At 41.4% G+C, this 14,579-nt stretch overlaps 3 protein-coding genes across 17 annotated transcripts in view; 2 read left to right on the forward strand and 1 right to left on the reverse strand.

Moving 5' to 3' along the window:
• Nucleotides 1-327: 327 nt before the first annotated feature.
• Nucleotides 328-5,163, forward strand: LOC135136104 (uncharacterized). The gene is made up of 8 exons (XM_064065231.1): nucleotides 328-369; nucleotides 1,187-1,454; nucleotides 1,509-1,673; nucleotides 1,733-1,816; nucleotides 1,877-1,942; nucleotides 2,484-2,552; nucleotides 2,615-3,248; nucleotides 3,864-5,163. Exons 1-8 carry the CDS (start codon nucleotides 328-330, stop codon nucleotides 4,888-4,890), a joined length of 2,355 nt encoding a protein of 784 aa, XP_063921301.1. The 3' UTR covers nucleotides 4,891-5,163.
• Nucleotides 5,164-5,576: 413 nt separating this feature from the next.
• LOC135136719 (uncharacterized) lies at nucleotides 5,577-8,703 on the forward strand. Its single transcript, XM_064066159.1, has 9 exons — nucleotides 5,577-5,718; nucleotides 5,819-6,058; nucleotides 6,121-6,423; nucleotides 6,482-6,691; nucleotides 6,751-6,967; nucleotides 7,045-7,281; nucleotides 7,334-7,641; nucleotides 7,693-7,791; nucleotides 7,850-8,703. The coding sequence occupies exons 1-9, from the start codon at nucleotides 5,661-5,663 to the stop codon at nucleotides 8,017-8,019; spliced, it is 1,842 nt and encodes a 613-aa protein (XP_063922229.1). The 5' UTR covers nucleotides 5,577-5,660; the 3' UTR covers nucleotides 8,020-8,703.
• Nucleotides 8,704-8,737: 34 nt separating this feature from the next.
• Nucleotides 8,738-14,579, reverse strand: part of LOC135136717 (3',5'-cyclic-AMP phosphodiesterase, isoforms N/G) — a 126,627-nt gene continuing 120,785 nt past the window's right edge. For all 15 annotated transcript variants that reach the window (XM_064066148.1, XM_064066149.1, XM_064066156.1 and 12 more), the window contains 2 exons: nucleotides 10,528-10,621; nucleotides 8,738-10,467 (listed from right to left, as the gene is read on the reverse strand). In XM_064066148.1, the coding sequence (XP_063922218.1) occupies nucleotides 9,185-10,467; nucleotides 10,528-10,621 (1,377 nt within the window). In that variant the 3' untranslated portion in view covers nucleotides 8,738-9,184. The remainder of the gene's footprint in view (nucleotides 10,468-10,527; nucleotides 10,622-14,579) is intronic.

The raw sequence follows: 14,579 nt of genomic DNA on the forward strand, positions 1-14,579 counted from the left end.
GTACCTGCTCGAGCTTTGTTCGCGATTATTGAGGCAGGTGTGCGGGGGGGAGAACTATACATCACGTGCATAAAGCTGGGCTTTGTGGAAATGTTGCTTTAAATGATGATAAAGTTTTTGTTTGCAAGTTTACTCTAAGTTAGCACTTCAAAAGGAATTAAGTACAAAGTGAACATTTATATTGCGGAGGATTGTTACAGTGAGCTACGGGGGCGGTATTTCAGCAATTATTAGAATATTAGTTACTAATGGAATCCTCGGCCGATGCAAACGTTGGCGTTTACAGTTCAAAGGATCAAGGCAGTGAGTTAATGATGCTGGCGTAACATGAGCTACAACATGAGCTCTATGATTCGAAAGAGGTCGCAGGTAAAATGACCAACTACGGTAAGAACTTGATCGAATGACATGCAACATGACGTTGAACTTGTATAAATTAACTTCTACTGAATAATAATAATGAATACTTGGAAATGCATCTACCTCACTCAGCCTGAAAACAATGAAATGTTACTTCTTATCGTTGCTAACATTTGCACGGACAGTTCTCGCTTATCAAAAATTGGTATACAGTGCAATAAACTTCAGTTTATTCCACGCTTCCAGACAGGTTTTATTACAATAAAATCTACTATCATACTGATTCCTTTTTTTCTACTAATATTTTTACGATTGCAATAACGTCTTTAAAAAAGTGATCTACTTTGGGACCTTTCTTTTTATTATTAATAATTATTATATATCAGTGAAAATTTTTGTTAGAATCGCACCCGCAGTTAGGCAACCAACAAAACGTTTCATAACGTCACGATTAGTCAACTGTTTAGACAGGGGCGTGCCCAGGGGTCCTGAAATGAGATAGCCTTCACCTTATCCTCTCACTGCGTGGTTCAGAGCCCGCCGCCAGAGGTCGGAATAAAAAGATATCTGTAAAAGCTGATTCGCGCAGATTTTCAAAATTTTAAAATTTGTTTACACCCCCTCCTCTTCTACCCTTTGTCATCACTTTCACCCCAAATGAATCACCATTCAATCACTCAGTTCATTTACGTTTTTCTCGGTTTTCTGCGTGATTTGTGTTTGAAACGACTTGTGAATTTATTTTATTGAATTTCAGTGTCTAATTTACAAATGTGAGTACGTAAGTTTGATTTTACAATATTATTATTATTATCAATTTTTGTAGAAAAAAATGCAAGGCAGTCATACATGTTCTGTACACGAATGTGCTGCGAGATTGAAACCCATCTTTAGGTTTCCACACCCAAATCGGGGCCTTGATCGGTTTCTCGCGTGGGTTAAAGCCGCGAATAACCCAAAATTCGTGGTTTTGACCCACGACCAAATTCACCGAAGGGGGTACATTTGTTTCCAGCATTTTCAACCCGAGGATTATGTACCAGGAACACAAAGGCTGCGTCGATCTGCAGTACCAACCATTTTGCCTCCTCGAGGTAAACAAATTGAAAGTTGCTAGAAAACAAATATTACGATATCTTTACTTATAGATGATAACGAACTGCGTTCATCACTCGAAGCAGATCAGATCGACGTGTCCAATGTAGGGCCACAAACCATTGATCTCACTTTCCTCACTCCAGAAAAAGAATGCCCGTACTTTCATGCAATAGCAAATTTAACTCCACGTACGAGACGAACTCCAAGTTCTCAAAGTAAGTAACCATTGCAACTATTTCAGTATGTATAGCACTAACTATTTTCCACTTTATAGGTTTAGCTACTAAACTGGAGACTCTCGGGGGTAGAAGTGCATGGAGTACTGGCGTTCCAGTGCGACAACTGAATTTTGGAGCAGGTATTGTAGTGCTAAAAAAATTAAATAAATCGAGAGAAAATAATATTACTTACCTTACAGAAGAGGATGGGATCAATGAGCTCCCTGGTGCTGGGCCTTCGGGGTTACAAAATATTCCAAAAATAGGTAAGAAACTGTAATGTTTGACCCCATGTTTTACAAATGATAAAATATAAAACTGTGGTGGATTGCAAAACTTCATCATTTGTTTATAAAACAACATTTTTGTACCGCAGCGTGGCGTCACTTCGCTTTTCTGTGCGTATATGTCATATGTTCATTAATCGCCAACACCTGTCAAAGCAGGTAAAAAAGCAGTGGCGTAACTTCGGCTGGTGAAACACCTTTTTGTTTCGACTTGAGATTGTAATGTTTTTGTATTGACAAAAAAATATTTTATTATATTTACATTGGTAAATTTACCAATAATAAATATAATAAAAATAAAATAAAACATTTTAGGTATGTGTTTTATTAATTTTTATAGTAAAAATGATGAAATTAGTTCGCATCCGCCTTCAAACCGTACAGTAATAATTCTTTTACTGCATAGCAACCTCAAATTCATTAAAACAAAATATATTATACGCGCCTCCATAGAAAAGTCTTTTCACAACTCGTATACTATTAAGTTAACTTATAATTAATTTATATTGCCCATTTTTAGATTTTGCTGGAAACTTTGTACCTGCCAGGCAGTCGGTGGATACTTCCAAGTCCATGACCAAGACTCCACGTATGTATTTTGATATACAGACTAAAAATGATGAAATTAATTCATATTCGTGTACATTACAGGAAAAATATTAGATCGGCTGGGGATCAAAGGGACCACCGTCAATTTTAGCAGCAATGAAACCCTGCTGTACGTGGAGGCGAAACGCCTGCAAAGGCAAGTGGGGAGACTGCAGAGGCAGGCACAAAAGCGCAAAAGCGCACTTCATTCTGTTAAACAACTTCTGCGAGATCGACAACTGGTTCATCTCGTGGAAGGGTTGTCTCCCCTACAGCAGAGATTTTTTAACAGCCAGATTAGAAATGTAAATCGTAAACCGAAAGGCAGAAGTTTTACGTTTGAGGAGAAGGTAGATGCCATTGCCATTTGGAAACATGGCCCAAAAACGTATAAACTTCTGTCAAGAATGTTTACGCTGCCGTCTATTGACACTCTGAGGGCAACCCTAAATAAAGTTCCAATAGAACCGGGTATCAACAAACCCATTTTCGAAGTTCTCAGAAAGCAAGTATGTCGCAGAATGGACAGTAAGTACAATTTATGTACTCTCATCTTTGATGAAATGTCCATTCAGCCTCACCTCGACTACTTGCCTTGTGAGGACAGAGTTGTGGGTTTTGAAGATGACGGTACAACAAGGTCGGAAAAAATTGCAGACCATGTTTGCGTATTTATGCTAAGAGGAATTTTCAAAAGGTGCAAGCAGCCTGTTGCTTTTGCTTTTTGCAAAAACTCTATGTCTGCTGCAAACATTGTCCGTTTTTATAAAGAGATTGTGAAAGAAGCAACAGCGGTCGGCTTAAACATCATTGCTTCAGTTTGTGATCAAGGTACTACAAACAGTGCCGCAATCAATATGCTTTTACAAGAAACCAAACGACGTGCTATTTTGGGAAATGAAGAGGAAGTTGAAGAGAATGTGATAAGAATTGGTGATCACGAAGTTATCCCTCTCTTTGATCCTCCTCATCTTCTAAAAAGTATGCGAAACAATCTTCTCACCAAAGATCTGCTTTATGTAGAAAAATCAGGTGTAGAGAGAAGAGCTTCTTGGAGTTTTTTTGAAAAGGCATATGATTTGGATCATACGGAGGGTGACACCCTGAGAGTGATGACAAAGATCACCATAGACCATGTGAAGCCTAACTTAAGAGGCAAAAAAATGAAAGTTCGTTATGCTTCACAGGTCTTTAGCTCAACTGTTGCTAAGTTCATATATCTCTGTTCCACCGGGGCATTAGGGGGAAGCATACCACCTGATGCTCGATACACTTGCAATTTGTTTTTGTTCATGGATTCTGTCTTTGACAGCGTTAATGGAGGATTTGGAGACTGTGGTGGTAAGAAATTACGTCAAATGGTAGGAGATGACACTCTTCATCATAGTTTTTGGCTGGAAGGGAAACGCATGTTCAGCAATATGAGATTTGAACCACGTAAATCTGGAGATCGAGCAAAACCTCCAGTTTTGCAAGGGTGGTATCGTACTTTAAATGGTTTTATGCTTATCAAGGAAACTCTAAAGAAACTTGGTTATAACTCTTTCCCAGCAAGAGCTTTTAATCAAGATCCTTTAGAAAATTTTTTTGGTCAATTAAGACAATATGGAGTACGATATACAAATCCGTCTTGCAAAGCATTCGTACCATTTTATAAATCACTAATGATGAAGAATTTTTGCTCCTATCATTCTCGTGGATCTAATTGTGAGCAAGATGACGAGTCATTTGTGGTCTCAATTAGAGAGTTTCTTAGTCTTGATATAAATCGTAAGTGTATCGAAGATCAGTGGAAGCCGCCACCAGTTCCTGATACTGTGTCTGAGGATAATTTTTATGACCAAAATGTTATAGGTTATATTGGCGGATTTCTAGTTAAACACATGCCAAAACCACTTGACTGTGAAATCTGTCGATTTAACTTGATACATGATGGCGTCCCAAACATTCAATATCATGGTCTGGTGGTGCAGAAGGAGTATGATGGTGAAAAAAGACGGTTGCAATACGCGAATGTCGAGATGATTAAAACTCTAATTAAGATTTATAATCATCTCGTCATTTTGGTTCCGTCTGCAATTTATCATCCTTCTCTTTCTCAAAGGTTAATAAGCCACCTGCGAATTACAGTTGATTTTGATTTTCGGGAGTGCTTACATACCGAAGAACTGAAAGCTCAACTTTTTCATCTATTTATAAGAGTGTATATCTTTAGATACATGAAAAAACTCAGCAATTTCGTATTTGGTAAGGAAGAGCCTAACAAATCAACTTCACTGGAAAGACAAATGCAACAATTATATTTACGTTTTAAAAAAAGAAAGAGAACGTTTGTATAATTTTGCATTTCGCAGGCTATACATCAGCTTAGTTTTGTTCATATCGGAAGAAAGTAGTGTGCTGGGTTTAATTGTGATATTTCTGACGGTATGAATGAAAAGTGCAAAGGCAGTTTGCATTTCTACTGGTTGTTTGTATTTTAAAAATGTCTTGTCCATATTCTGTTTCTTTTCTTATTTTAATATATTGTAACTAATGTAAGTTATTAGAGAACACTTTATTCACACTGTCATTTTTAGCAAATTGTTGTTATATTGCAGTATTTTCATTTATAAATCAATTTTAAACATTTCATACCTGAAATGTTATTGTATTATGCGCTTTTCGTTGGCTTTTGCTATTTTTCTAATATTATATTATAAATATATATTTATATATTATACTATATATTTTCGTAAGAACTGTTATTGTTATATAGTAATATTTTCATTTATAAATCACTTTTACGTTTCAATATACTATGTATTCTATCTTACATGTATCATTTTTTTAAACTGTTTGTGTGTTTTTGTATGTTAGTCTCAAAACGTATTAAGGCGTTTTGAAACTAGCATATAAAAATTCACAAACAATGTTTTCCCCTTCACTTTATAAAAAAATTCACCAGCAAAATTCACTTTCAAATTTTGCGCCGCTTTTAGTTCCTAAGCCTGGTGCTAGAGGCGCTCTTAGTGAACAAAACGCAAGTATTAGAGACCGTGTTCTAAGGGAGGGTATTCTATGGGCGTGCCAGCCCGAGACTTCGTAATCACATTATACTGTGATAAAAATGTTGATATTAATTTGCAAATCCGTCCTTTTATCTTTGTTTCTGTTATCACTTGATCGTAAGTACCTTATAAATTCTTATTTAATCGCATCGATAAACTTGTTGCAAAACTTTGAGGTTATGTTTACGTTGTTGTTTTCTTAAATTCGCTTCTGTAGCTCCCGTGGTCGATGCTAACTGCACAATTCCAATAATTGTGAGGGGAAAATGGTTCTCTAGGGAGAACAACGTCAATAATCATGTGGATATTAACGACAAATTCATGACAGATCGAGGAGAATGTGTGGACATTCGAGACAGGTTTCATGTGAATTATACCATGGTTTTTAAGAACCACAAGTGTTATTACTGCGTGAAAATCATCGTACGGACATTTAATGTACTCGAGAAGATAGAAAGTGAGTCATGATACAATATAAAACAGTTTTTGCTATCAAAGTGGTAATTATCATAATTGCAGCTCCATGTATAAATGTGCCTGACTATGCCGCAACTGTTGAACGTGTTTGTCGCAACTTGGACAGTAGTCAACAAATAGTCACCTTATTTTCGGAAAATTACGTCCCAGTTAATTGTCGGTCGTCACTCGAGGGAGTCTGGAATTTTGCTTATCAGAACCGCTTCAAATTTACCGGTGAATGTAGTAATCCAGATGCACAAATTAGGTCTTGTCAAACAGCAGGCTCACAGTTTCTGATCTCGAATCAAAAGTTCAATATCACATATAAGAAATGTCAAGGGATGGCTGAAACTTTCGATGGCGGTATTAATATTACTCATCCATATATTTATATGTAGTAATTTAATGGACACAATTTCAGTTGTTGAGTATAGCTGTCTGGGTGCTTGGTTTGTCGGCAAAAATCATTATTTCGCGGTCGCCAACACGAAGGAGTCGCGGGACGACGAAAAATATCGTTGTTTTTTGAAAAATCGCGACGATGATCTCTACATAGGCGTTTCCATTACGGCAGAATGCAATACGTTGAAAACTGTGGAACAGAGCCCCGAGAGATTGCACATTTGGCCAAGTAATTATTTTGTTCAAGTTGCTTTGATTGATTGATGCTTATTATTATTTTTTTAATAGTTAAGAGTGAAGCCGTAGAGCCCGGCTGTCGCTTGCCTCAAAACTTCACAGGCGAGTGGATCAATACTGCCAACATTGATGCAGACATTGTGATTAATGAAACACACATTATTGAAACGTATTATCCGGACGAAGGGCGGTTCCGCAGGACGATTTACGTGTGTAGGGAACAAAGGGATACGAGAGTTATGATGGCCCGTTTGACCGTGGACGGGTGGTAAGTGGAGGGGATAAATAGGATAAATAATGATTGAACTGGTGACTGACGGTCGTTATTCAATGAGAAAATTTCAGCCAAAAAGACTACGTCTGTTTCGATTTCGTTCCGCAACACCACAACATAATCCGCTATAGGAAAGGGATAGCCGTAATTAAGGATCACTTCAGCACCGTGTGTTCGTGGGTACAATTCCAAAACAAAGCGCAGTGGAAATACGATCTATACTTGAAGAAAAATCCGGTGCCGATTCGGTGCCCGGTTGCTGGTAAATTCAACTTTACGCAAAAGGGGGAGGTACCTTTCGAAACTCGGTAAATGATCCGTTTACTGTATATGTGCGTATACTTACCTGCATTTTTGCAGTATATTGGGTGGCGTTACTTTGAGTCCCCGTCCCAATACTTATTGTAAGCAAAATATATCCGATTTTTCGGTGTGCGACACGGAACAAAAAGAAATAGCGATCGACGAAAATTATTGTCTTTCGGTTGATCATTTAGGGCGACCGGTCGACATCTACAGCGATCCTGACTACAAAATGAAATGCATAGGTTTCTGGAAAGAGAATTTAAAGTCTTACCTAATTACGTACGACGACCTCGATCCGTACTCGAAGTACAGGTGTTGGGTATACCAACGAGCAGATTTGAACCGTATCTTAATGTCACAAGGTTTGTCCTAGTCGTCGTTTCTGTGACAATTATCAAAATTGTGTTTTATAGCTATCGGTCCTTTTTGTGACTTAAAGCAAGATGTGACTTCCTGGAATCACACAGAAGGCGCTGGGGTCGCTATCGACATGCAGGAATACGAGAGAGAACGTGAGTTATCGCACAATGTGCTAATTATTTAAGGAAATAATGTAACGTTTGTGACTAGGTGACCAGTGTCCTATGTTCTTTGACGACGGCAGTAATCCGTGGCTCGCATCCGAAAACGTCATCCAGGTTTTCACGTTTGGTTTTTTGACAGGGGTTTCGACCGTTGTAACTAAACCTTTGGGAATTGTTTTATTCGGTGTGTGTGGTGTTTTACATTTCGTAAGATAGTCGAATTAACGTCGTCAAACTGTCTCGAATCAGCACATGTGAAACGAGATTTCGATATTAACCGTACTAATCGATATCTATTGAATGTAAGGAAATCGCGGGGAGGAGGGAAGATGATTTAAAAGGGTGCCACATACTAGCTGTAGGCAGAAAGGTTACCAACGCTACAGGACCGTTTAACAGAATAAAATAGATGACCAAAATTTTATATTACACATCGGACCACCAGAGCGGAGGTATCGTTCTCGGTCCGCACGCGGTTCTTTACTTCAATGTATAGCATCTTCCTTCCTTTCGTGACGCTGACATGACTTAACATAATGTGGATATCGCTCCGAGTTTTTGTTTTGTTTTTTTTTACTCTCAAATTAATGTCATTCCAGAATTAATAATGTTTTAACGAGTGGCCTTCGATCGCCTTGAACTGTTGTATAATTTGCACTAATTAGTGTTATTCTCATAATTGTGACAATTGGTCCGTCCATTTTATTTAGTCTCATCGTTTTTATATTGTGTTGTTTATAGTTTTTGATCAAATTTACTAACGAATTCGCACCCATCGTCACGTCGTCCACTTAAGATGTATGTGTGTGTATCGTTGATTAAGTTATCGACTTTTTGTACGCTAGCGTTAAGTATATTTTATATATTTTTTTTTTAATGAATATAGTAAATATTTGTTGAGTGGTTGTTTTATTCGTGGATGAAATGAAAGACCTTTTAAAATGGAGAGAGCTTTACTTTTGTGTAACATAGCTGACATGACACATAGTACCTATACATAGATGGGGCTGAGTATTACACCGACAGACATTATGAAATATATACAGATGTATAATCAGTAGGGGCTGTGTCTTCCTACGTAAGGCATGACGAGGGTCGTGGAAAGGCAGAAAGAAACGAAAAATAAAAGGAAAGGAAAACAAAAAAAAAACAGGAAAGAAAGAACGAGTAATGACTTAAACATAATGTACACTCCCAGGAACTTGCGGGGACAGGCTGCGCGCGAGCCCGGAGATTCAGTCAAAAGCGATGCAAACATAACAAACGCCGCGCCAGCGCGGGGTGGCCGACAGAGGGGAGGACGCCCGCATCCTCACTGCCGAACGCGCCACCACTGCTGCACCTTCTCGGTCAGCTTTCGACAGAGGCCCAGCAGCCTCCGTCACATCGGAGCCTCCGCCTCGGCTTCGCCTTCGCCCTCTTCGAGGGTCACCTGAAAGCGGATGCCGGGCCGTTGCTGATCGGGCACGTCTTCGGCCGGCGGGCTGGGAGGGATGGCGCTCTGGTACCAGTCGCGGTTCTCCTCTAAGGTGTCCAGGATGTCTTGGGCGTCGGGATGCACTAGGTCGGCCCACGTCTCCCACAGCGGATGGACGATGTAGTCGATGAAGCCGACCTGGGACTTCTCGACCGTTGCCGAGTGTCGGTCACACATCGGGCTGATGTCCATCTTGGCCTCGCGCTCTTTGTCGCCCTGCTGAAAGAATTCCTCCATCAGCAGATCCACCCAGCGCTTGTACAACGTCAACGGCTTCGTCGGGTTGCTCAGGTCGGCGCAGTGCACCAGATTCTCTAATACTTGGATCCGGTCCGTGTAGTTGTCCAGCAACAGCACACCAGAACCGGCCACCTTCTTCGTCTCGACCATTGTCTTTAGATCCGCCAGCAGACTCATGTGTTTCGACATGTCGGTGCTCAGCACCATATCTATCACCATCTTCCGCAACGTCTGGCGCTGCTTCTTGCTCATGTTGATGAAAATATCGCAGCCCTCGTTCTGCAGCAGCTTGAACGCCACCGCGAGGTGGTGGTTCTCTAGAACGCTCTCGTCGTTATACATTAGCGCCAACTCCGAACTCGAATTGATAAGAAACTGATTGGTCAGTCCGGGATGATCCACGTCGTGGATGCACGCGGCGAAGAGGGCCGCCGTCACTTCCAACGGAGTGAAGACGGACTCCAGAGCCGGCGTGTTCAACAGCACGTGCGTGCTCTGCGTCACGTCGGCCGCGTGCAACGAGTTGTGAAACGGATTGTCCTTGACGTAGTGATCTTCCAGCGTCATCATGAACGTTATGAACGTCTTCGGCGGGATCATCAATGTTTTGAGGAGTTCCCGCGACGAGAAAGTCGTATAAGCCACGCAAGTGAGGGGTCGTCCGTTGCTGAGTTCGCCGATTCGGAATATATCGATGCCCCACCGATCTATCTCGGCCAGGGATCTGCCGAGCTCGTCTTCGTAGGGCGTTTCGACGCCGTGCAGCGGCAAACGTTCGCCGGTAAACGAGTTGGTGTGACACAAAGGCTTTCTATTCACCCCCGATATCTGGGACATGGTGCTGTACGGCGCTCGGGGGCGCTCCTTCCGCTGCGTGCCGCCCTTCGTGGGGGGTTCGGCGCCTTCATCGACACGGAGCGACGGAATGTCCAACTCTTGCTGTTTATCTGAAGGAAGGAAGAACCATAATGAAACGGCGTGTCCGTATCGGGCGGACAAGAACTTACCGAGAAAGGTCGAACAGATGTACTCCGAGATTTGATTTCCGGACTTGCTGGACTCGGAGAAGTGTGATAGTTCCTTGTTCAGCATCCGTTTGAACTGTAACAGAAAAGAAAGACGTCGTCGTTAATAAAAGAAAAGCGAAACGTCGAAAAACTGACAACGTTTTCGGCGGCCCTCGCCCCAAAAAAGGCCACGAATCCGCGCATTTCGGGGCAGCACGTCCGTCGGCTTCGAATCGAAAAGAAAAAAGAAACGCGATCACCCACACGATGCCTCCAAGTCTCCTTAATAAATCTAAAGCCGCTCCGCCGGAGAACAATGCCTTTACGTAATTATTTCGTTAATTTAATCCGCGAATAAACAAAGCAATTAATTTATGTATAGTTGTTTGCTAGCTATCGTTTCCAGATTATGGAAGAGAACGTAGGTACTTGAAATTATTACGGCCTGCGAACATAAAAGGGGACATCAAAAAGTGGTTTGTTTAATCCTAATCGATAAGTTTATTACAGTTTAAGCTTTAAACCCGATTAAAATTTACTTATCGAGCTTACGCGAGCTCGAGCTTTATCCGAGTTGCGGCTTTGTTTATTTATAAATTGTTGTCGATAAAGACCGATATTGCAAATAACGCGAAGACATGCCTCCAGCAAGTGTTATTGACGTAGGTTACTATCTTGTTATTTTTTTTCTTCGCACCCGTTCCGATAGCAGTTATTAGTAACAAGACGGATTTGTTTGAATCACGACGGCGAACCGTGTCGACAATCAGCGGACGGAATCATTTCTTAATTGATGGCGATTACGAAGACGGAACGAGGCGCTACATCCAACTACCCGACACGTACGGACGCGAACCAGTCTAAAACACCTAGCGCAACACCGACGCCTGACGATCTCTACGTGCAACGACCCTGGAGAGCTTTTCCAAACTTTTTGGCCGATGTTAACGACCTCGACGAATCCGAGCACCCTTTTCGCCGCACCCTCCCTTAATTACCTTGATTTCGGCAATAGCCGCCGTGATGGCAATCTCCGCCATGATGTTCATCCAGGGTAAATTTTCAAAAAGCTTGTCAGAATTCGGCGGTATCCTGTCCGCTATGGCTTCGTCCTGCGAGATCGCTTTCGGCAACACCCTTTTACGGGCTTTCGGATTTTCATCCGAGGATAACATCGTAGTAATCCACGGTCACCACGCACTCGATTGTCTGTTGGTTTCGCGCAAAGCTCACCAGGTTGTATGCGAAAGCTCGACTTCTCACGCCTTCCGCTTACTTGCGACTGAAGTCGACCTTTGAACGCGTTTTCTTAAATACTATTCGCTCACGCCGCCGACTACGTTTTCCGAGTACACCGAGCAAAACTCATTCTACGGCGTTCGCGCTATTGTTGATTCATATCTGTGTGTCACACTGTACAGATCGCGGTTATCAAGTAAGGCGGAGATAAAATAATAGTTGTCGATTTAGGGTTTTGTTTTTGTTTGTTGAGATGATCGTCCTTGGGCGATTTGTTTTGGCACTCGTGCGGACAGTTCTAGGGTTTAAGGGACATTTGGCGACGATTGAGTTTCGTGCGTAGAACTTTAAAAAAACTCTGAACGATCGAAATGGGACGTCGTTTCCTATAAACGGCTACCTTGGAGGTAAAAATAAGCGGCTACTAAAAAATTGATGTTGGGTTATGCGTGACGTCACTACTGGTATAATAGATAGATTGTAATTACTACGACACGAAATTTATTGTTACGACTTGCCCGGAGAGAAAAGTTAACCGACAAGTTGACAAGTGAACGGGAGTGGACATTCCAAATTCTATTAAAAAAAAAAGAGAAAGAAGAAGAGGGTACGCGTTGAATAAATTACCCCCTGCGGAAAAGCGAGGAGAAGATCATGCGTCAGCACTGATTAAATTATGATCGATGGAATAATTATTTCGAAAAGGTTCAACGCAGGTCGACGGGTATACCTCTTACATCAAACATCGAACATTAACCAGGCCTTGGCGTTTTGACGGACATAAATACGGAGAGGAATTTCGTAAACTGGCGGAAAAAAGTGTAAACCGTCCATCGTCGCTCCTGGCCACGCCTCGATATTTTTTTCATGTCGATAGATTATTGAATGAAGACGATGTTTACGGGTTTTTGAGCGGCGCTGCGATGATGGATTATGGTTTTGGGAAAACATTCACCGACGAGGAGGACACGAGATCGATACCTGAAAGGACGAGCGACAATGGATTCTCGTTTCGGCTTCGAGATATGCTCGCAAATTTCTCACATGGGGCAGGGTTAATACGGTTTACACAGAGATATTCGTATGATGTTTCAGAATTAACATTTAGCGGTGCAAAGTAGTTGCTAATAGTGTCAATATTTGAGTTAAGGAAGCCACAGCACTCGGAACATTTCTGAGAATGGAAAAAAATACCATTTATGATGCACGATGTAGTCTCTAAGTTGCACGCAAACGTTATATTTGACGCGATTTTAGCAGTTTTATAGTTTTAAATGACAAATCAAACAAAGCGAGTCAAAACACTGTCATATGTTTTGATCGCACCTAATTGGAAAGGTCGAGTTTAAACGACGTTACATAACCCTGATTCCGGAAGCTAACACCAACCGAAGAGCATCTCGTGCGTCTGTAACCGGTCGTATGCACCACATCATGCTCGACGAGTCGTCGTTGTGTGTTTCTTTGTCTTTTATTGCGTGGAGATTTTTACGTCGTCCCGAATGCGGAACTAAACAAAGCATGCGAATTCCGTTCTTTTAGCATCAATTGCGTAACTATTCGCTAGTGGTATTCATGAATGAAGGAAATGCCTTAGCGAGGCATTAACACCTCGTCAATGTCAGCGGACGTGCAATCGACTCTCTTACTTCATTTCGATGTAAAGATTAATAATTCGTTCACGTTGCCGCTATGACGTCAATCCGCCCTCACCATACCCTTTGTTCTCACCACCGAACCATCAGATCGGCGGGGTTCGTGCCCGGAATCGTCGCATCCATTAACGACATCCTCGAAATACGCAAACGAGGAAACATCCTCAAAAAGAAAAGTCGACGGTTAACCGCCGCGCGACTTTCAAATTTGATTTCCTAGCCGAAACAATCGTTTGCCATTTTCGACGAAATATGCGTCAGGTGCTGCTGATTCATCGGCACAGTACTTCGCCAGGGATGTTTTTCGTCTCCTGGTACATACAGCTAAAGGGATTTTTAGGTGACCTCATTATTTAACATCGTCATTATTTTTTAATAAAGACTTTCGGCTCTGCTGATATTTGTCGAGCATACAAAACAATATGACGGTGACGCGTCCATGACGCACTGATAACGTATATTTTCCTGCACCTCGGATTAAGACCCACAATATTTATGGAAACTGTTGAAGATCGCACGAAAGCACACCAACCTCCCGTCGATTTGGGGTAAATATTTGAGGCAATAGCCGGCCGCTCTTTGAAAAGAGTTTGTGATGCAAATCGACCTCCTTTAACGTCGCAAATATTTGTACTTCGTAAAAGGAGAGACAGGTCCCTCCGGTTATGTAATAATGGTTTAGGTTTGGAGATCGACTGGGCATAATTACGTGGGCTAGAGCAATTTCCTTGGATGAATGGAAGGATCTTGTTTGAAATAATCCGAATTTCGCTCACGTCATAGTGAAATGAATGAATTAGCAGCGGACAACTTGTTTGGAGAACAGTGTATATTTTCACAATATGGGTATGACGGACGCGATTTACTTTAGTCGCAATTTATTTAAAAACGAAAATAGAAACTCAAGAATCGTGGCTGAGACAAAAGTGAAACGTCTTTCTTTGTGTGCGAGGCTTAATTATGGAGAAAGTCGACTTTATGTGAAAGAAAGGAAAAAACCCGGACGCGTCTCTGCAAAAAGAAAAATTTGTTCCGTCAGAAACAATGACTCCGGTCTAATCAACTCGAATCAAGGTCTCGGCAATAGAATCAGCCGTAGAGGGAAAAAAACGATTTAGTGACGACAGCCAACACACGTCACACGTTTGCCCATAATAC

This window comes from Zophobas morio, unplaced genomic scaffold (genome assembly GCF_036711695.1).
Source record: "Zophobas morio isolate AGI-343-1 ecotype UQ-CSIRO unplaced genomic scaffold, CSIRO_AGI_Zmor_V1 ptg000026l, whole genome shotgun sequence".
Lineage (NCBI taxonomy): Eukaryota > Metazoa > Arthropoda > Insecta > Coleoptera > Tenebrionidae > Zophobas > Zophobas morio.